At 37.3% G+C, this 22,125-nt stretch overlaps 2 protein-coding genes across 6 annotated transcripts; one reads left to right on the top strand and one right to left on the bottom strand.

The window, feature by feature from the left end:
* Window positions 1-606: 606 nt before the first annotated feature.
* LOC143849833 (putative clathrin assembly protein At5g35200) lies at window positions 607-15,409 on the bottom strand. Of its 5 annotated transcripts, none has more exons than XM_077359083.1 (17): window positions 15,212-15,409; window positions 15,060-15,113; window positions 13,805-13,980; window positions 13,647-13,716; window positions 12,438-12,535; window positions 7,349-7,490; window positions 7,126-7,226; window positions 5,694-5,777; window positions 5,513-5,563; window positions 5,362-5,427; window positions 5,224-5,289; window positions 4,979-5,059; window positions 4,805-4,870; window positions 3,562-3,744; window positions 3,399-3,474; window positions 3,147-3,259; window positions 607-1,471 (listed from the first exon to the last, which is right to left on the bottom strand). In XM_077359083.1, exons 3-17 carry the CDS (start codon window positions 13,904-13,906, stop codon window positions 1,133-1,135), a joined length of 1,638 nt encoding a protein of 545 aa, XP_077215198.1. In that variant the 5' UTR covers window positions 13,907-13,980; window positions 15,060-15,113; window positions 15,212-15,409; the 3' UTR covers window positions 607-1,132. The 5 variants fall into 5 exon arrangements, with proteins under 5 accessions (XP_077215198.1, XP_077215196.1, XP_077215199.1 ...); XM_077359081.1 differs by having other exon boundaries at window positions 3,147-3,262; window positions 15,212-15,408; XM_077359084.1 differs by lacking the exon at window positions 13,805-13,980 and having other exon boundaries at window positions 3,147-3,262; window positions 15,212-15,408.
* Window positions 15,410-19,312: 3,903 nt separating this feature from the next.
* On the top strand, window positions 19,313-20,865 carry LOC143849989 (putative GDP-L-fucose synthase 2). The gene is made up of 2 exons (XM_077359321.1): window positions 19,313-19,482; window positions 19,682-20,865. Exons 1-2 carry the CDS (start codon window positions 19,464-19,466, stop codon window positions 20,635-20,637), a joined length of 975 nt encoding a protein of 324 aa, XP_077215436.1. The 5' UTR covers window positions 19,313-19,463; the 3' UTR covers window positions 20,638-20,865.
* Window positions 20,866-22,125: the final 1,260 nt, after the last annotated feature.

Below are 22,125 nucleotides of genomic sequence, written 5' to 3'. Positions count from 1 at the left end.
TTTGGCCGCAGCTTGTCGAAATCCTTTTCGACGTAAAATTGGACGAAATTTCAAATTTATTTGGTAACCCCTAGATTTTTGTGGCTAAAAAGTGGCAAACAAGCGATGCTAAGCTGCTTGTTCTTCCTATTTATATGATATTTATAGTTATTAAATACATCATAAAAGTAAATTTCTTTATAAAGTGGGTTTATAAGTAGGTCTACACCTGAAAAGGAAGTCTGAGCTGGTTTGTGATTATTAGCCATGAAATGGTTTCATACTTATTCAATTATTGTATAACTGTGTTCTCCTACCTACCCCAAATAGTGCCAACTAGACGATCTTCAGAATCGGGTCATAGCTTGTAAACCCCTTTTTCACCACGAATTTTAGTTACTAGAGGACGCACCAGAGTTCAGTGCCGCCGAAATAATCAGACTATACAAGCCATTCTCTGGATGATATAATTTTAGAGGGCACTGGTTCAGCCCTTTCAGATGATCGGAGCTTCAATCAATACACTATTTTTTTTACCCTGTAGGTAAATCTTTGTTGTTAGGTTAGGGACAACATCTATCAGAACAATCCATCATAATCCAAGAAACTCAACAAAAAAAAAAAAAATTATAACAAAGCAGCTACATTCAACCTTTATGCATCATCATTCATCTACAAAGAAGTTATAAAACTGTACCATGAGAAGATCATAAGATTATTGGTCGCTTGTTCTATATACTGGATACCAACTAAAACCAGAATCATTCTGCCACTGCAACTCACCTAAATCTTCTAATTTTCTTTTCCCTCTCTGGGCAAATGGAAACCCAGACATGCATCCCAGCTCAAAATATCACTCTCTGCAAAGGGATTTAGATATAACAAAACAGTCTAGCTATTTATCAAAAAAAAAAAAAACAGTCTAGCTGTATGAGAGGTCATATGATGCACTTCTACTAGCATTGAAACTCTAGCAGGATGCCCAAAAGAAAGACCTCACTAAACACAAGAAAAATATGATAAAAGAAGAACCAACATCCCATGTTTCTGCTTCCGCCGAGCTATCTACAGACATGAATATCACCTGTTGCTATTCTTTCCTATTCTTTCCTTCTCCCTGCAGCTTTTCTCATTCTCTACAAGTCACAGAAATCTAAATGAAGCCGGAGTAGGGATTATGAGATTGGTAAGAAGGAACACCTGGTGGGCCATAGGGGTTTCCAAAAGGATTACTGCTAGCATCTTGATTGCCCATCATCTGCTGTTGCTGTTGTTGCATCATGAAAGCTTGTTGTTGTTGGGCCATAGCTGCCATCTGCACGTTGGCAGGTGGCGCTATACTGATGGAAGCATAGAACGGATCTTGGGAGAATTGGGCGGACTCAAACGGATTGGGTGCCACCTGTCCCATGTGGTAACTCCCGCTCTGGTTTGTTCTTGTCATTGCGCTGTCATATAGACTATCCAACGTTATTTTGTCTAGCCCGCCAGCCTGCAAATTGAAAGAGAATCAGCAAGTGTTCGAGTGAAAGAGAATCAGCAAGTGTTCGAAGTAAAATTAGGCATTATAATGAAGGGACTGAAGACAACATTTATGTAGTCTTGACTTTTAAATTGGAGGGTTTAACGCATGAACCATAATGATCTGTGGGCACGGGTTTGCATGTTGATTGCCGGCACGGATATGAGGAATTTGACCTGGCAACCCCTAAAATCCAGAAACGGCAACATGCCATTTGCACATACATGTAAAATTACTGATTACTAATTATAATTTGCAATAAAATAAGGGAAGTGATATATCCGCCCATTTTCTTTACTTGGGACACCCAAAATCAATGTAAGTGGCAATATGGCCCATTGAACACTTCCCCATGACGTAAATCTGGTCTTTTGCCAGTCATAGATACAGTAGATTTGAGTGCCCCAAGTAAAGAAAAGGGATGGAGACCACACTTCCCCATGTGGTATTCATTTAACGAATTAAGGCATCCGACCCGGCAACCCCTAAAATCCAGAAACAGCGACACGCCGTGCACACATACATATAAAATTAATGATTACTAATCATTTTTTTGAATGGTAATGATTACTAATCATAATTTACAATAAGATAAATGTGGTATTCATTTAACAAATTAATAACTCAACATTAAGCAATTCCATGTCTAAAAAAAAGATGAGATAATCAAATAAAAGTGCATTCATAAATCTAATCTAGTTCTCGACTAATGTGCAGCAGGAAAGATGTTCAACTGGATACAATGAATATAATATTGGAAGAAGAGTTACTTTAGGGTTTTAAGGTTTTAGGGGAGGCGGTAACAATAAAAATTAATTAAAGAAGAGTTCATAATAAAAGCGGTAAACATAGGATTCAATAATAAAACAATATTTCACACTGGCGCAATTAAATCAGGCACTTCTAGCAGTACATTTATAAGTGTCGAAACTTGAAAAGAGTGTCAATACATGTCAACACGCATGTTAGTTTTCACACGTGTCGGCAGTAAATTCAAAGTTTCAGCTAAATCATAGATGAACCAACTTATAGAGTTGGAATGGACATGTCAGATGGTGATATAATTGTAATATATGCTGCATGTCCAGTAACACTAATTTACTTATAAGCATCTCTAACACATTACAATGCAAAATTTATCCAGGAAATAATCACCTAAACTCTCAAGCAAAGATTTTTCTAAAGGTTTAATTGGAATGCTCTGATTGGTTGCTCATTTTGGGGAGATCATTGGAAGTTGATCTTCCGAAGATCTGCCCAAAGCATGTTTGGTTGCCATTTTGAATTAAAACTCCCTTTGAGCACCAGACATCTTCTAGAAATCATTAGTCTTTTTTTCCTACGTGGCGGCAATGTTCCCTCCTCTAATCTTCTCCCCATCTTTTACCATTTTAGTGGAATTTGGTGGGAGATTAGGAGAAGATTCTTGTCTTATGCTCTTTTCTCTCTCTTACACCCTCTATTTTGGTAATGACACCCCTACATCTTCCACTAATCTTCTCGCAGATTGCCGCACAACCAAACACTACTTACCACTCTTCCTCTAATCTTCTCCCCATCTTCCATGCTTGTCTAATTCCCTTTGACTTCTTCTCCTAATCTCCCAGCCAACTTCAAGCAACCAAACAAAGCAGAAAGGATTTACCAGTTTACTCTCCGCTATGGCACTTTCATTAGAGCTTGGTGCACCAACAAGTGCAAGCTCCCATTCAGTAGCTCCACTGTTTGGATCAAGGAAATCTTTAGTAGTTGATGGATCTTCTGAAAATAAGACAAATACAATACTTAGAAAATAGAAATATTTACAAAAAATTCATGAATAAAAAATTATAGATGTATGTTTGGCAATTAAAAAAAAAAAGAAAATTCTGAATTAAAATTATAGAAAAATGCTCACCAGGTGAAACAATGGCAAGTGCTAGAGCATTTTTCTCATCCAATTTTGATGCGTCTTCGCTCCACTCATTTAGTCCCTGGTAGAAAAAATATCAATGGAAGGTTAAATGAAGCAAGACTTTTAACCTAATGTACACATCAAGTTTGTGTAGCAACATTTTTACCAAAAGATCATCTGTATATGGCACGGATACTGGATCCTCAATGAGCTCACTCTTGGAGGGTTCAGGTGGTAACAGGGGCGGCTCTGTTTTTTCTGGAGCATCTGTTTTTTCTGGAGAATCTGGTGATTTCTTATGCTCAATCGCCATAACCACTTTGGGAGCTACACCTCTGTCATCATTAACCTGATGATAATTGCAGAAACCATACCTTAGCAGGTAGCAAAACTATAGATTTTATAGGAGAGTTAGAAAGCAGAAAGAGCCCCACAAGCACATCCACAAAAGCCAAATAAACATAACAATCTGCTACAATTATTATTAATTTTTTCGTTGGTAAGCTGGGGTTAGGCAAGGACGCCCGACCAGAATTATATAAAGAAAAATGAGAGTTACATCCGAGAGTAGCAAACTCCTAAGGAGTCGCACTTTACAATGGTTTCATAACTTCTTGAAGTATTTCCCACACAATTGGTTCTTTTCCCAAATTTTATTTTTTGCTATATTTTTTATTAATTATATGATTCTACTATTTAATATATTCCATCGTTTTAGAGAGTATATGATTCTACTATTTTATACATTCCATCCTTTTAGAGAGTACATGTGAATGTCTACTATAAACTTATAATGAATCTAAAAGGAAGCAGCATACATATAGAAGTGTGCACGAAGAAAGAGCAATGACACAAAATTTAACTTCCTATGCAAGCAACCTAAAAGATAATAAAGTTTGAAGGATGAAATGAAAAATGTGTAAAATATCATCCATTGGAAAAAGGTATTCCAAATATGTTCTTTCCTTGTTTTGATGATATTATATATTTTTATAAGATGATTATGTAACAGCCTATATCTAGACAAATAACCTGATATCTCATCCCATACATACAATATTTATTCCCAAAAAAAAACATACCTTGTTGTCTAATACAACATCTCAGGCAGTGCGGTATAATACGTACCAGATTTTAAGTTGATATGTACCAGAATCTAACCATTTTCCAAAATATACCCAATTCAAGAACTGCAAAAGGAATCATGTTTGTTCTCACAAACATAGAAATTCTATTCTGAACATGACTCTTAAAATTTAAATGGCATACACTGAAAAGTGTTTACCATTAGCAATTTAGCATGTTCCAAATTTAGGAGTTAATTCCTACGTTTTCTAAGGAATGCTAATATAATACCCGCCTCCAATCAAATACAGAAAAATCATTCAAATGATAGCAACTATCAATACCACATTCCAACGACGTGGAGCCTCCTTGACATACTCTTCCATGGCCGTGACAAATGATGCAGGGGGCTGCAATTGAATATGAGATAACAAAATTAGCGAATTGTTATACCAAAGAAAAGTGGTATTGTTATCCTTCAAGTGTATCTAGCACTGACAAATTCAGATGCCCCATACCTGTTCAATTTTAATAAACTCCTGCCTGCGAAAAAGATCAAGCTCCTTACATACTTCATAAAACTGAGATAATCTCTCTGCCTGCAACCATAATGAAGCATTTCCAACGTTAAAGAACATAAAGAATGAGGGAAATGACTAAGTAGTTTTTTGTTTCTTCGGTATCACAATTAGTATGCCGAAACTTATATTCTCACAAATATCATTTCAAAAAAAATACTTATATTCTCACAGACAATATTTACCTGATTCCCCGCCTTCCGATAAATTTCGAGTGCCCTAACAGCATCATGCCGCTGCATCTCAAAAAACTGTCACAAAAGCACTATCACTATTGACCCAAATAAACAAGACTAACAAAGATAACAGGAAAGGAAGCCTACCTTGTCAACCAAATTGAGAGTACCATCATTGATGGAATTGTAAAGCTTAACACTTTCACCAACAACCTGCAAAAGAACGATTTTAAGAGACAAGATCAAATGCAGGAGCAGAGCACCAAACCAATAATTAATACTAGAAAAGGTTACTTACCATTGAAAGTGCATATTGAATTAAAGTATTGTACCTAGCCGTTCCCTCTGGCTGCAAGGGAGTGGACAGTCAATGTTTGCACAAACATATGGTATTTATTGCATATGATCTACATAATCTGCATAATAAATAAGAACCTTTTAAAAGTCTAAGACCAATTAAAATAAATAATTGGCATTACCTCACAAGCAAGAAGACGAAAAAGAAGGTGTTGTAAGGCAGGTAGTTGCTCCAGCAAGTCAATAGTGTCTAGTTCCTTAGTTCTCTGTTAACAACACATTAAAGAAACAAATCCCACTCATCCTCCACATCACACCAAAGTAGTAAATCATATTACCCAAGTAGAGTATACCTTTACAAACGTCAACAGTCACATGAAACTGAATATTCCAGCATGAATTATCTTTAAAGTAAACATTTTCTGTGAAACTCTATCTGAGATTTGATTTAATTTCTAGATGTTTAATCTGATTTGGTTTGGCGACACCGGTGTTAATTGAAAGTTTAGCGACTTTATGCTCCTAATAGTTCTCCAAATAACGCATGAACCCTAGGTTTGCACATCAATAATCTAGGTCCAGCCACTGTTGGGGGTTTGCTCAAGGATTCTGACATGGGGATCAAGTGAGCTTTATGTAGACCTGTTGGAGGAAAGGACTCTAATGAAGCTGAGGTCCTGGAGCTTTTGACTGGGATCCGTCCTGTTGACCACGCCATGTTGGATCATCTCATGGTTGAGAGTGATTCCCCAATGCTGTGAGGTAGACAAAAATGAGGCCTTCTATCTGTGGAGGTTTGTAGATGTCATTGAAGAAATTCTTGAGAAAATTGGCGGTCAATAGCATTGAGGTTCATCATGTTTCGCACCAATTGTCCTGCTCATCGAGGGTTGACAGGGATGCCATTTTGACTTTTGATGATTTGCCTTCTTGAGTGGCTTTATATTTTTTATTTTATTTTCCCTCTTTTTGCTTGATTTTGTTGGCTTTGTTGCTTGTAGACTAGCTCAATCTTTTTTAATTCTAATTCCATCACCATTAGAATAAACATTTCAACAATCATTTTCTATTTGGTTATGTTATAAATGTTTCAATCAACCCTGACTCTTTCAACTTCAGATAAGGCATCTGAGCCCTATGGTACTTGTTTGTATTAGAAAATTCCATAATCCCCCAAAGGTCCTCTATTCAATCTCAGACCATAGCAAATGGAAAAGCGGTAATGCCCCAAAGTTCACTAAGAAAAACCAGTCCACAATCCACATATTATAAAACCTTGAAATTTTTTTGAGGAAAATTTGATTGACCATGTTTAAGACCAGAAAAAGGGTTCCCAAAGCTCATTCTGCGAGGGAAAACCAGTCCATACAACAAACAGAACTTGAAAGGGATATTTGTACAGTTTAACCAACTGAAATTGAATAGAGGACCTTTGGGGGATTATGGAATTATCTACATCAAATAAATCATTACAGAGCTCAAGCTGTGTAAATATCTCTACACTGCGACAAAAATCAATCAAAACAATTCAAGAACTATAAATATTTACTTAGAAGGAAATGGGCAAAAATGGAACAAAAGACATCGAAGGAATGTGAAGTTCGAACTGCTTACAGAGCGGTCTGTCTCCACATCATACTTTAGTATGCGAAAACATTCTAGCTTCTCCTCTAGATATAGAGCATACATGCGGACCCAAGCCGAATAATCCCACGCTTAAAATCAAAATAAATCAAAAGGAAATTATCAGTTTTTGTTTGTATTACAAGCCTTTTCAGAAAAATAAGATAAACTACCAGGATTAATAACATTAAGACTTGCTAATTAGAAAAAATACCATTAGGACTTGAATCATCCTTGAAATGGGACAAGTTCAGCATGTGACCTCTGCTCCTACTGTAATTGATGAGCTCTTCCCGAAATGTTGGATCAACCTCCCTCAAAGCACGATGTATAACAATCAAAGTTTTCAATGCAACCTAAGTAAAAAATGCATAAGGTGAGCAGATAGCAAAGAAGCATGACATGGCTTCACAGCAAAGCATGGGATGTTGCAATCAATAACAGTTAAAACATAATTTAGAAGTGGGATAAAAAGTAAAAACACCATCTTGGTCATCAAATTAGTTTAGTGAATTTGAAACAAGTGCAAAGTAAGCCTTCTGTCCAAATTCCAAAATGTTTAATATAATGTCATTAAGATGTAACCAGAAAAGGCTTCCATTTATATTTTCACCTTTGATGTGTTTGAACAGGAGTATAGGTGCAAAGGTTAGAGATTAAATGTAAGGAAGGACAGGACAGGCAACGTAGATAAAACATAGACCCTGCAGAGCGCAAAAGTGTGGTCACTAACGATACGAACTTCTCTCAGACTGTCATTGGTATAGACGAGTCAAGATAAGGACGACCTCTTTAGACCCTTGAATAGTTGAATAATGTTTTCCAATAGGCAAGCTTACCAGTCGAGTGACTTTAACTCTAGCTAATTCTTTGGCAAATGTGCTTTGAGGACTTTCTGATGCATATTAAGGTCTTGACTCAATCAGGTAGGCTGCACAAACACATGGACCTGGACTGCGAACTGGTGCACCTTTTTTTTACAATCCTCTCCTGGAGGCTTTGAGTTGACTGTCCGGACTCCGGAGCATACTTCTGGAATTTTTTTAAAGTACAATGGTTCAGGACAGTGAATTCACTTCTGAATGACAACAAAACATGTGAGCTGGAGGTGAATTGCTGAATATAGCTAAGAGGGAAGGGGTGCCAAGGACAAAATGTCCAGTGGCTATGGTATTACACCCACTTCCCTCTAGCTTGTAACTTTAGATACAAGTCACTTCTATATGTTTTATGTTATCAAATCCTTCTACAAATTTACGGATCTATCATGGAAATTTTTCTTATATCTTCAAAAGACATTTTTATCTTTATTAAAATATATAATGACATAAATACACACACACACACACACACACACACACAGCGCAATAATGTAATATTTTATTTGTAAGAAAAGAAATGGCAATCAGAACTTGCTAAGTCCTCAAGCCTACATATAGCCTCTATCTAGATTATTAGCCATTTTATTAGCATAAAAAATATGTTAAAGGAAAAACATCAATATCTCCAAGATCTCATCAATAATGTGAGCTACCGTCAAAAGGACCTGAATTTTGATTCATCGCCAAAGAGATAGCATTAAAAGATCACCCTCCAGTCCACTAATTCACTATGAAATAAAGTGACTAGTAAGAAGCACACAAGTTACAACCTCATTAGAATCGTTAATTCCAATAGGATCTGAATAAACCTTTAGAAAATATCCTCCAAGGTTTTTAAAAATCACTCTGATGCTGGCTGGACCAAGATTATCACTCAAACTACCAAAAAAGTTTAGTTGGATATTGTACATAGGAGTCATGAACCTCGCTGCAAATCTATTTGCTCTAAAGAACCCCCGAATACCTTCACTTTGAGAAGATCTTGCACCAAAGCCGCCCCCCTCCCCCACACAAAAGTTCATTCCTTGTTACGACTCTTGGGATGATGGATTAGACTAGTTTCCAAATAAGAATGGTTTTATCCTCATTATAATATTATACTCTTGTCTCTTTGGCTCCAAATCATGTTACATGGATTCTTTTAATGGGCGAAGAATCCGTGTCGGGCACGTCTCGGATTCCCATACTTCAGGATTCTCTAAGATACTTCTAAATCTCTTGTATCCTTTTTTTCCCTAAATACTACGACCACAACTTTACAATTACAACATATTTTGAGTTTTACTCATCCTAATAATAAGTTCCTTAAAGGGACATAAAACATTATACCTACTTAACCTATTAAAATTTTCAATATATTACTTATTATAACCATATTATTATTTAAAAAATAAAATTTGAAAAATGATTAAAATATTTTAGCAAATCCACGAATCATTATTTTTTATGTTTGCCGAATCCAACACTCATAGCCGTACTGATGCAACATAGTCCAAAAGCATCACATGAGGGCAGATGTACAACAAATTTGACAAGCCACCAAAGAGTTCACTCAAGACCTATATCTACCTTCCCCCTCAGAGATTTTTCATCCGTAGCTAGGAGAGAAAAAGAGGTAGGTAAGTCATCTCTCTCTCTCTCTCTCTCTCTCTCTCTCTCTCTCTCTCTCTCTCTCTCTCTCTCTCTCTCTCTCTCTCTCTCTCTCTCTCTCTCTCTCTCTCTCTCTCTCTCTCACGCACACGCACACGCACACGCATACTTGCATGCACTTCCATCTGCCTCCACCTTCAATTATTATGTAAACCATCTTTTGTCAGCACCATCCATCTATTATCCACCTCCATTTTAGTAGCCATCCCTTCCTCTACATGTCATTCAAAGTCATCCTTCGAGCCTTCTACTTACAAGGCCTATATCCTCAGTGCTTTTTCCTTCAAGTCTTCAACAAATGGTGGATGTTAGATTTTGGCATTTGAATCATGACCTCAGCTCTCACCACCCCAGCATTCTCACTTCTCACACCCACTAAGAACCATTAAGCCATCCACAATGACTTGTTCATTTAAGTTTTGAGAGCTTCCTATCATCTTGTGAAGACCGAAATCCCATTTCTAACCCTCTTTGGACTCTACATCAACGTCCCGCACCAAATACAGACCGTATGGCCCTAAATGTTGATGAATCAAGAGCATGTAATTGGATTAAGTACAGCAGCAGCCACACAGATCTCACAGCATACATTGTGACATGAAAAAACCACATAAAATGCAACTTAGTCTTCCTTCCAAAAATCTTCTACCTCTCTTAAAATATGCTAGACTGTGTTGCATGGGTTCGGATTCGCATGTTGGGATCCAACATGGATTCAAGGTGTCGGATTCAGCAAACCCCAAATAGTAAGCTACAGCAAGAATCCGGATATGTCCCACGCGAATCCATGTCTGATTCACGTGTCAACACAGGGATCAAAGAATCCATGCAGCACAGATGCTAGAAGAAAACATGAGTATCTGTATCTCCAAGATCTCATCAACAATGTGACCTATCCTCCAAGGATCTGGATTTTGCTTTGTTGTCCAAGCAATAGCATTAGAGGAATCATAGTCCACTCCCATAGTTCACTAATAAATACAAAGACTAGTAAGAAGCACTCCAGCTAATATGCTACAGCCTCACTAGAATCTTTCATTCTAACCAGATTTTTTTTTTTGGAATAGACCTTTCACAACATATTCTCCATTGGGGCTATTCTCCATGGGGAAAGCAAGACGGGGTCTATTTTGCCCTTGGATAGGCTTGCTATCCGCCGTTCAAGTCCAGAACAGCCCTAATGGGTAAGCACAAGCCTAAGAGTATATTCAAAATAAAATTATCCACGCAGGGTAGCCAATCCCAAAAGAAACTTATTCAAGGATTTCAATGCCCATGGAGAAAAGCCCCAATTTCTAAAAATCCCTCATATACTGGACAGACCTAGAATTTCACTCATGCTACCACCAAAGTTTATCTTGATAGTGTTGATAGGAGGGGAACGGACTCATTCCGATTCTATTTGGTCTAAAACAACCTATGAGTCCTTCAATTTTGACGAGCCATGCACCAAACATCCCAAATCAGTCCCTTTTAAGGTCCATTGTATGACAGTTCTATTGATTTCATAGTCTACCTTCCAAATAATAAGTGCACTATCCTCAATATCCCTCAATATCCACTTTCCTATTTTGCTCCAGATCCTCCAATAGATTAGTACCACATGAGGGAAGATCTACAAATTTGACCATTCACCAAATGGCTCATGGCTCATTCGACCATATGGTGAAAGATCCACTATTGATATTGCAAAGAACCACTTTATATAAAACCATTTAAATATTGAACTCCATAAGAGTTGTTTCTATGGTTCTACCTTTTTTTTTGAATGGTGATGTTTCTACGGTTCTACCTAACCACCCATAGCATTCCCTCCTTCAATAGAAGAGAAAAAAAGGAAGTTAAGTCTTCGTACCCATATATGCATGCCCTTCCAGCTGGCTCCACCTCTACTTTATTGTGGGACTGACTTCTCTTCATCATTCTCCATCTAGTATCGACTTCACTCCTCTCCCAGGACTGAGTAGTGATCCCTACATTTACATGTCCTACGACGTCATACACTCTTTCCTCCTTTGAGCCTTCTGCCTGGTGCCTACAAGGCCTATTTCCTGATCGATTTTCCCTCCACACCACTGAAAATTATGGCTACTCTATCATGAACTCAGAACTCACCAAACCTTCAATTCTTGCTTCTCACACCCACTGAAAATCACAAGCCATCAACGTAAATCTTCAAAGAGGCCTGGTGAGTGGCCCACTATCTTGTCAGGCCCCTAACTCTCCCCAAATCAAATCTGCAATACCTCTCTGGCCTATACATCAACCCCCACACCAAATATGTACCCTATGACCCTAAAAGTTGATGAGTCACAAGCATGAAGTAGAATCCTGTACACCAGCAGCCATACGGTTCTCAAAGCATACAATGACATTGGAAACTATGGAAAATGGAACTTGGTTTTTCTTCCTCCTCCCCCCACCCCATAGGGAAGTCCCTCTTCAAAGTCAAAAGCACTGTTGCTTTTATTAAAATATTTATATTAAAACCTTTCTCTACTCTCATAATATACTTTTTCAATAATTTAATGGGTTTGGATTCTTGGGGCTGTGTCAGATGACCCATGTCCACACCAACTCCCACATGCATGGACATTTTAAAGACTCCACGTACAGAAAATTGGCATTGTTAGATCAGGGCCTATGTAATGAAGTTTTTACGAGACAAATGATTTTATTTTCCAAGGGTACCCCATAGCTCCAGTTAAAAGTCACAGCACAAGAACCAATATATAATGGAAGAATTTAACAAAGCAGTTGGCAGGAACATACTGCCCAATTGTGTGTTTTGGCAAGACGTCTCGCAAGAGCATGTATGCAATATGCAACATCAGCTCGAGGCCTTGAAGCTGACATGGCTTCAAAAATAACTGCAGAAACAATTAGAATAAGCATTAATTGCAGAATGAATATATTCAACGAAAGCCTACAGTACTCAAAAGCTACAACTTACAAGTATAAAATATCAATTTCTCATTAGACAAAGGTAACAATCCATTCTTGTATCTGATTCTGAAGTTCACAATGTTGAAAGCAATATTTAAAACCTCGAACTCAAGTCGAAAATTGATTTGTAAATTCTCAATTAACTCGGTAGATTCTTTAAGAAACCAATTGAATACACTGACTTTGTGGGAAGAAGTAAATGAAAAAAATAAGAAGTAAAAACGACAAAGATAGATACAAGTGTAGCATGAAAATAATGTTTAAATATGTATTTGTGGTCATTTAATAAAATGTTAAAAAACTATTATCATAAATTAATATGGCACACATTCCTTGGGGTCCATTAGCCCATTAGGTTGTATCAAAACTTGGGAAAATCAAGTAAAAGGACATGTTTTCCTTTTCCTAGCACTGTTTGGTTGCTATTTACTATTCACATGATAGTCATTGTCAGCCATAAATCTTCCAAATGCAAGCCCTTTTTTAATGTTTTCTTTTTTATTTTATTTTTTTTGTTTTTCTTGTTTGACTTTCCGGTCAAATCAAGGGGGAAAGGGAAGATTTTTTGAAGATTTTTTATTTTCTTCCTCCTTGAGGATGTGGTTTTATTCCTTGTATCTCTTTTTTCTCTTTCTTTATTTGTATTGACTATCTCCGTCTTGGGGCTCGACCCTTTCTTCATCTTTTAATACAATCTATTATCATTCAAAAAAATGTAGCGTTCCCCACAACGAAGAAGAACAACTAGAAAAAAAAGAGACAACAATAACAACAACAATAATAGTAATAACAAGAAGAAGAAGAAGAAGAAGAGTACGAAGATCTGGAAATCAAAAAAGAAGAAGTGAAAATCAAAAAGAAGAAGTGGAAATCAAAAGTTCACTTTCAGTTTTTGCTTTAGAAAAAACAGGCGGATTGAATAACGTGCTCAGCATATTTAAATGCCAACTGGAGTAGGCGCTCAGTTCCCAACTAACAAGCGGATTAACAGAGTTTTGAGTTTCTGAACAGCAGTCAAAAGAAGCTTGCACTCACTGCGGATATGTTTCTCCTTAGCCATATATTCAACATGATTAGTGGCCTTGACAATCGCAACATCCAATTCCTGGGAACATGAGACTAAAATTATTTAAGGAGCTGCCACATCTTTAAAAAAAGATGGAAAAATATTCAAAATTGAAACTAATAATAACCTTGTATTCGCTGTTCACTTTTGCTAATCCGACCTTTGTGGAGTCCTTCAAAACTCCAAGAGCTTTTCTTATGCTCTGCTGCGGATATCCAACTCCTGCCATTCTGTTTCAGAAGGAATCCGACAAGGGAAACAATATATTCCCTTCAACCCCAAATTAAATTATTCCGGCCAAACCTATGGAAATTAGATAAACAGGCATTCCACATCTGGTTAGATAGTGATTGAATGTATTGCACTCTTGTTTCGTACCCACAGAGTTATTACTCAAGATGAAAATTCTTAGAAAAATGATATGGTAACCGAGTTGGGCACATATAGTGGAACCGAACGAATAGCCTCTCAACACATTAGCAATCCTTCCCTTGATTTTTTACTATTTTCTCTATGAAAATGGCAAAAGTACCCCTCCCATGCCATGTGGCATGTGGGGATTTGTTTGGTTACACTCTCGGTCTCCATACAAGTACTCAAATTCTTAAGCAAAGTGTTGCTCAGTATGTAGACAGAACCAAATATCTGTACCAAATAATGATGAACAGTTTACTATCTCAAGATTTATTTTTTTAAAAAAAATGTTTTATTATTGAAATTTCGAGCAATTTTACGAAACTAACAGCATAAAAGCCTTTAAATAATTGGGGTGAAGGAAACCCAATTAAATATAAAAAAATGAACTATTTTATCTTAAACAAAACACAAATAATGTATTTTTTTTTGTATACAAAGCAATTAATTCCGTTGGATGAAGGAGAAACTGCATAAATAAGAGAAATAGTAACAGTGAGGTGTGTCGTCAACCGAGACACAGAACTACAGTTTTTCTTCTTCTTTTAAGCGAGATCAAATACAAAGCTTAGGGCATAAATTCTCATATATTGTATGTAAAACAATAATTTTTGTAAGATGAATGAGAAAAATGCATAAATAAGATAAATAGTAGCAGTGACACAAAACTACAGGGTTTTTTTTTTATTTTAAGCAGATCGAATATAAAAAGGTTAGGGCACAAATTCTCATCCAATATGAGCAATAGTCTCAAACCCATAAACAGAACTACATACATCATCAAAAACTCTAAAGCAACAACAATGATAAGCAAAAGAAACATTTAAACGTGACTAAAGAGACGAAAACTTAACTAGGGCAGAGATTCTGAGAAACCCTAATCCAAAAACAAAACAAAAAAACCCTAAACAAAATAGTAAGAACAAATTGTTTTTTAAAGAAAAAGAGAAGAAAGAATAACAACTTACCTGCAGCAACCGCACCATAGTCACATTGGGTTAAAACCTTAGAAACTGGCCTTACTGATTGACGAATACATGGGTTCAGAGCCCTAAAAATTAAAGGACCAAAAAGGAAAGAAAAGAGATAGGAAACAGAGGAGATTGGAGACAAATCTCACCTGTAAAACAATATAGGCAGCTAAGAAGAGCGAATCGGTAGCTATGGTTTTCCCCTTTGATTGATAAGGAAGGGAATAGAGAGAGGGAAAGAGTCTGTGGTTTATTTGATGAATATTTTAGATTAGAGAATGAGAAACGAGCTCGAAATATATGGTTTTACAGGATTTCGTAAGACATTTGGCACAAAATATAAGCATATTTTATGTAACTTAGGTGATGTATCTCATATCATATATCTAAACAAATACCCTCTCTTTTGATAATGGCACCCCTTATCTTTATTAAACATATTCTAGTTTGGATTGCAGGAGTTTTATGGAAAAGTTAAGGAAAGGAAAAATATTTTCAACTTTTATGTAGATGGTACTTCATTTTAACCATAATCATATTGTTTACCTCTAAATTGTGTAAAGAAAAAAAAGTCTGAGAAAAATTTTTCCATTATAAATGTTTTTTTCTTGCAATCAGATGGGTTGTTGGCCTGTTGTCACCACATCAGAAGTTTATGTACAACAAGTTCTTTAGCTTAGGAAAATCTAAAAAGGTGATTTGTGTACACACATGTCACATTTACATTGTTAGTTTCTCCCATACGTCTTAATCTCGGTTCGCATATCGTTTTCCTTTTTCCTTTTTTTGTCAAATGGGCAGTTGTGCTGTTGTTGTTTCCGAAAAGTTGTAAAGGCCTTAGCCAGGTTAAGAGAACAGTAGCCGTTTGGATACGTGGATTTTAGAATCTGGGAATTCTTCAAAATTGTAGTTAAGAGACAAGAGAAGAAGTGGACCAACCGTCGTTTTTTACTTCTTGCCCTTCTTTCCGTCAACAAGAGAGTAGCAGATCCTCTCATATTTCTAGGTTTTAGAAATCTCAGTATGCAGGAAAGATTTTTAAAACCTGAATTTTTCACTTAAAATCTAAGAAACGGACAACATACAACTGCTTGATCATGAACCCTCTTTTACACTGTTTTCAAACTAAAAACCTGGATTCTAAAATCCGCGTATCCAAACGGTCCCTATGGGTTAAGATCATCCAACGGAGATGATGTATGGGGTACAACCAATTTATGGTTTGGCCCAACAAATGAACGGTTTGGATCATCCAGTGAGCTCGACTGTACGTTCTGAAATATACTACTCAGGGCACAGACCATATAAAATCTCTAAAAACAACATACTCCAGATACCATCACACAATATTTAAAGGGAATGACACTTTAAGAAGTTTCTCAAGTGAGAAACACGAGTCTTCCACCTAAATGATATTAGCATGATCAAGACCCTGAATTCCGGAGACTCCAATAACCAAATGTTATGGCCTTGAAATTACTTGATGGGGACAAGCATAGCAATTTGATTAGCAGTGTAGATGGACGCAGACAGTCGAACTGATTCAAACAGATTAAAATAAATCTGCACTACTTTTAATCCATTCAGGCACTGTTCGTTTCAGATTGTGACAGCTGATGGTGAGGGCCCCAACCGATTTTTGGCCCCAAATTAAACAAATTTTGGGCCAATAATCGGTTGGGGCCCTCACCATCAGTTCTCACAATCTGAAATATGCGACCTCTTACCTTGATTGGAGTTGTTGCTTTTGTCCTACCAAGTGAATTAAAACACTTTTGACTCTCAAGTTAATGAAAAATTGATCGTGTCCAGTCCAAGTCGACCCAATCTACTTACACCTTCGTCAAGTTCTCACGTAAAAAAAGGCATTATAATTGTGATTGCCCACAAGTTTTCGAAAACGTATAAGAAGCTAGAAACAAATAATTTTTGCTCTACATTATTTGAAAAGCCCCAAGAGCTACATAAAACAAAGGTTAGAGTGAAAATAAACAATTTGGGCTATACATTATTAAGATTTGAAAAGCATAGAGTTTTTATATGACGGCCGACCGGGTAATTTACAAGGAAACCACCATGCCCTTGTTATTTTGACGGTCGGGCATCATATAAATTCTCCATAAGATATATGTTGAAATGATTATTGTAGAGCACAACATTAAGCCTACATCTCGTGGGCTTCTGAGCATGCATCTGGAGAGCTCAAAAGTTCGAGTTTCCATCAGGCCTCTTGGCCAGCTCACCACCTAATGGGCCTAAGCTAACCAGGCAAGAACTCACCTTTGGCAAGAGTGTGCATCAATGTGTGGAAGACTGGAAGCAAATTTCTCTCCCTCTCAGCCCACCTCTCACACCTGGCCCCACTAATATTCCATAAAATATTTTTGGTAAGGGAAATGATATATTCGCCCCGTTTCCTCCCCAAGCCACCCCATGTTGTGTAACATCATTTCTCGATGGCTTTGTTCCCGAATATGATATATCCCCTCCTTTTCTATCCCAGGCCACCCCTTCTAGGGTTAATAATTATACTAGGGTGTTAAGATTGAGCCTCGAGCTCAATGGTGAAGGCTTTAGTCATCAACCTTGAGATCAGAAGTTCGATCCCAGCTTACCTACCAAAAACACACACTAGGGTGTGGCTAGGGTGCAAGTGGATATTCAAAAATTCAATTGCCGTCCGCATCCGAATCTGTTTAAAGTGAATACTATCCGAATCTGTTTTAAGCAGATATTATTCGAATCCGTTTATAAGATATCCGGCTCTTAGAGAATGCGAATCTGGTTAATGGTATATCCGATCCGTTTAACATTCGAATCCGAGAGGTAAATTATGTTTTATTTATTATTAATAATATCATTAATATTTTTTTTTAGTAATGACACACTATCTTTTGTTTCTAAAAGACAAGTGAATTTTCTTTGAAGAAAAAAAAAACAAAAAACAAAAAGTGTTTTGGATGGGAAATGGAGTAATCTCTCATTTTTAATTTTTAAGGGCATTCTTGGAGTTTGACATGGCTTCTTTATGAAGCAACAAATGTCGGCTGTATCACCCCCAATCACCTCCATCTCTAACCCAATCTTCATCTCCATCCTCATTTCTCTTCGTCTTCCACTATTAGCACTCCCACTTCACCTATTCAAAATAGTCCAAACCCATTCCATCATATAAGCAAAAAAAAAAAAAGAAGAAAAAGAAAAAAACCCAAAGATCACTACTAACACAACCATCCATTCCCATCGCCTCTCTCTCTCTCTCTCTCTCTCTCTCTCTCTCTCTCTCTCTCTCTCTCTGCTTTTGTTTTAAAATGAAGAAGGGGACCTTATATATTTTAGGGTTTGAGAGTTAATTTTAAGAAGAGAAGGTAGATAAAGTGCTGCAATAAAATGTTCGAATTTACCAGATAAACGGATACGGATAATATATGAATTCGAACAATATCCGTCGGAATCGAATTCGCTAATAGATATTAAATATCCTTCGAATCCGAATCCGAATTCGGATAAGTGTATATTATAATCGAATTCGGATATAGTCATATCTGCTTCAAATTCGATCCGTTTACACCCCTAGGTGTGGCCCAGGGAAGAAGACGGGGAGAGGAGAATATCTCACTTCCCTTCCTGTTTTAAAAGTTCGTATGTAGAGCGACCATTTGATGTAGGGGTGGTTATTCGGTTATAACCGAACCGAAATAACCAAAATTTGATAACCGAAATCATTTCGGTTATCAAATTTCGGTAACCGAGACCGAACCGATAAAAAATTCAGTTATTTCGGTTAACCGAATAGTTTAAGAAAAATAGGTAAAAAATAAAATCTCGATTTCGATAGGGCTAGGATCATTTAATCGAAATGATTTTTTGAGCACACCCTAATTTAGTTGTGATCAATCAAATGGACGGTTTTAAGCATCCTACGGAGTGCCCATATAGTACTTTTAAAAATAAAATAAAATAATGGTTTTTATCATAATTTTGGTTAACCGAATTTTTTTTTGAGATAACCGAATTTCCAAAAAAAAAAGAAAAACCCAAAACCAAACCGAAAAGGAAAAAAACCAAACCGAATTGGTTATTCGGTTATAACCGAATAATGAACACCCCTAATTTGATGGTTAAGATCTTTCTACCAGAACAAAGTTTTAGCAAATCAAGTAAGTTTCGAGTTATGGACGGTCCAGATTAACAGCCCAATCGTGCGGGTGGCCGGTGCAAAACAATATAATATGAGGGATATTTTATGATGAACGAGTTCTCCTCTGTGTTTCTGTGAAGTGTGATTGCTCTCTCACTGCCATACAGGAAACCTCTGTGTTATTCGCCTCCGCTAGATCAAATCAAGCACAAGGACGCATTTTCTTCCCTTCAACCTACCAAATTCCCCACCTCCAAAAAATGGGAGGTCCCAGCAAAGGTTAACCTTTTTTTTCTTAATCCAGATCTTTAATTTTTCCTTTACTTCATTTTAATTTTCTTAATCCTTGATCTATTACTTCCAGAAACTAGATTTTGCATCATATTTATTTTTCCAATTTCATTTTTTTTCTCATCCTAATGTTTAACATCTTCAAAACCCTAACCCTAACTCTCAACATTCTCAATCCCTGTTTCAGAAACCTTGCCTGATTCGTTCCTAACAGACAAAACCGCGAATATCTTCGTTGCCGGCCACCGGGGCCTCGTCGGCTCTGCCATAGTCCGTAAGCTTCAATCCCTAGGTTTTGAAAACCTAATCCTCAGATCTCACAAGGAATTAGACCTAACCAGTCAATCCCAAGTAGAGAACTTCTTCTCTCAGGAAAAACCCAAATTCGTGATCCTCTCTGCCGCCAAGGTAGGCGGAATCCACGCCAACAACACCTACCCTGCAGATTTCATCTCCATCAATCTCCAGATCCAGACTAACACCATCGATGCAGCTTTTCGAAATGGTGTTCAAAAGATCCTTTTCCTTGGATCCTCCTGCATATACCCTAAATTCGCACCCCAACCCATCACAGAAGATGCATTGCTAACTGGTCCATTAGAGCCGACGAACGAATGGTACGCCATTGCGAAGATTGCGGGTATAAAGATGTGTCAAGCGTATCGGTTACAGTACAATTGGGATGCCATTTCTGGTATGCCCACAAATTTGTATGGCCCAAATGATAATTTCCATCCTGAAAACTCACATGTCTTGCCTGCATTGATGCGGAGGTTCCATGAGGCAAAGGTCTCGGGTGCGAAGGAGGTTGTCGTATGGGGCACAGGATCGCCACTGCGTGAGTTCCTTCACGTGGATGATTTGGCGGATGCGGTGGTTTTTCTTATGGATAGGTATAGTGGGTTGGGTCATGTGAATGTGGGGAGTGGGAAGGAAGTGACTATCAAGGAGCTTGCGGAGCTCGTGAAGGAGGTAGTGGGGTTTGAAGGGGAACTTGTGTGGGATTCGACGAAGCCGGATGGGACTCCTCGGAAGCTCATGGACAGCTCGAAGTTGGCGGGTTTGGGTTGGGCTCCAAAGATTTCGCTTAGAGATGGGCTCGTAGACACTTACAAGTGGTATTTGGAAAATCTACAGCAGTGATGCTGCCCGGTGATGGTTTTCTTTATCTGAGCTTGTATCAGCAATCTGTTCTTCCTCGTGGATTATCCATGCTTGTTTTGTTTGTTTATTTTCTTCCCTATCAGAATTGGTGAAATTTATTGATATAAGCATTTGTAATCGATCATGGTCATTTGTTGTTAGTGGTGACATTGATGTTTAATTGATTGTGGCCGTACGTATAAAATTGCATGAGTTCTTGTGTCATAATTCAACATGACTTCCTCATGGTACTGGAGTTCATTGGAAAAAAAGTTTCCTTAGAGCATAAACCCTGTGGATTACTTTCTTTTAGTATGAAGTGGAGAGGTGACACTTCAATGTACATGTTAAATAACTTGCTAGTTAACTATAGTGCTGTATTGATTCATAGATCGGTATAAGGATTTTAACAAGTCTGCATTTTCCTCCAGGTTATGTTACCCTTGATTTCTGCAGTATTTACTTTTTATATCTTATATCGGTGCTCAAAATGTGAATGATCCGTCTTGATGAAAATGATTATTATTGATTAGTAGAATCAGCCCTTATTTTTCTGGCATCATCTTCTCCTCATGATGCCATGAGAAGAAAATGCATTTCATGCATCCATCTCTGCAATTTCGTTCTTTGACTGTGCTTTGAAGTCTCAATGTTAAGAATAACAAGAAATTTCAAAGTGGAATGATACATCATAAGTTGGCAATTGGCTTCCCATTCTATTCCACTATTTGTTTTGGAATTTTTTTGCTCCTTTTCAATTTGAATTTGGAGAAGGGTTTTGGAAGAGTTTCTTTTCTTATTCCTTTGGAAGAGAAATTTACTTGCTGAAATCGTGTACAGAAGAGGGGGATTCTTATTACAAGGGTCTCTATTGGTCTTTGAATCCATTGAATCCAATTGATGTCATTACAAATATTTGTCCTAACTGCAGCTTGAGTTATCTTTTAGTTTGTTCTAAACTTTGGGTATCGGGAATTGGATTCATCAGAGTTCAACTTGAGCTTTTGTTTCATGGTCAACATACGCTATGATTATAATCTGAATTTCTGTTAGACTTGGTTGCTTTGGAGAATGCAGCGATGACTAAAATGCCGTTGGGAATGTAAACCTGTCCTGAAAACCCTGTAGTGAGATCAGTGCAATCTTGCTTTTCAGTAGGAGAAGCAATTGGGGAGTCCATTTTTGTTTGTTTACAAACACTGTTTCCCAGCATAATTGAACCATGATCCGTTCCAACGGTTTGTTCAGTATGGTCGTGATTTTTGCTGTTGACAAGTTGTGGAATCGGGAACGAGCTGTATTTTGGTGCAGGCATATTTTGTTAGCTTTCAGATCATTGTTTCTCTAATATGGTTCTCTCTGCTTTTCTAATTTTGTCCACTAGTTCGATATACTTTTAAGATCAACTTCTCTTGGTGATATATTTCAGTTTGGTACGATACTGTGGTAATGGTATCTTTGAGTCTTCATTATGACAATATGAAATAT

Source organism: Tasmannia lanceolata, unplaced genomic scaffold (assembly GCF_043159265.1).
Source record: "Tasmannia lanceolata isolate RefF3 unplaced genomic scaffold, GAP_Taslan_0.1 ptg000018l, whole genome shotgun sequence".
Lineage (NCBI taxonomy): Eukaryota > Viridiplantae > Streptophyta > Magnoliopsida > Canellales > Winteraceae > Tasmannia > Tasmannia lanceolata.
The sequence above is the reverse complement of the archived record's forward strand: the minus strand, read 5'-3'. Positions and strand labels throughout refer to the sequence as shown.

Excerpts from the sequence above, each read along its gene's own strand:
- LOC143849833 (XM_077359081.1), bottom strand. The coding sequence starts at position 13,906 with ATGGCAGGAGTTGGATATCCGCAGCAGAGCATAAGAAAAGCTCTTGGA. Across the intron at positions 5,060-5,223 it reads ATCGGAAGGCGGGGAATCAG|GCAGAGAGATTATCTCAGTT; the intron begins GTAAATATTGTC and ends TTATGGTTGCAG. Across the intron at positions 3,745-4,804 it reads CTCCACGTCGTTGGAATGTG|GTTAATGATGACAGAGGTGT; the intron begins GTATTGATAGTT and ends AATTATCATCAG.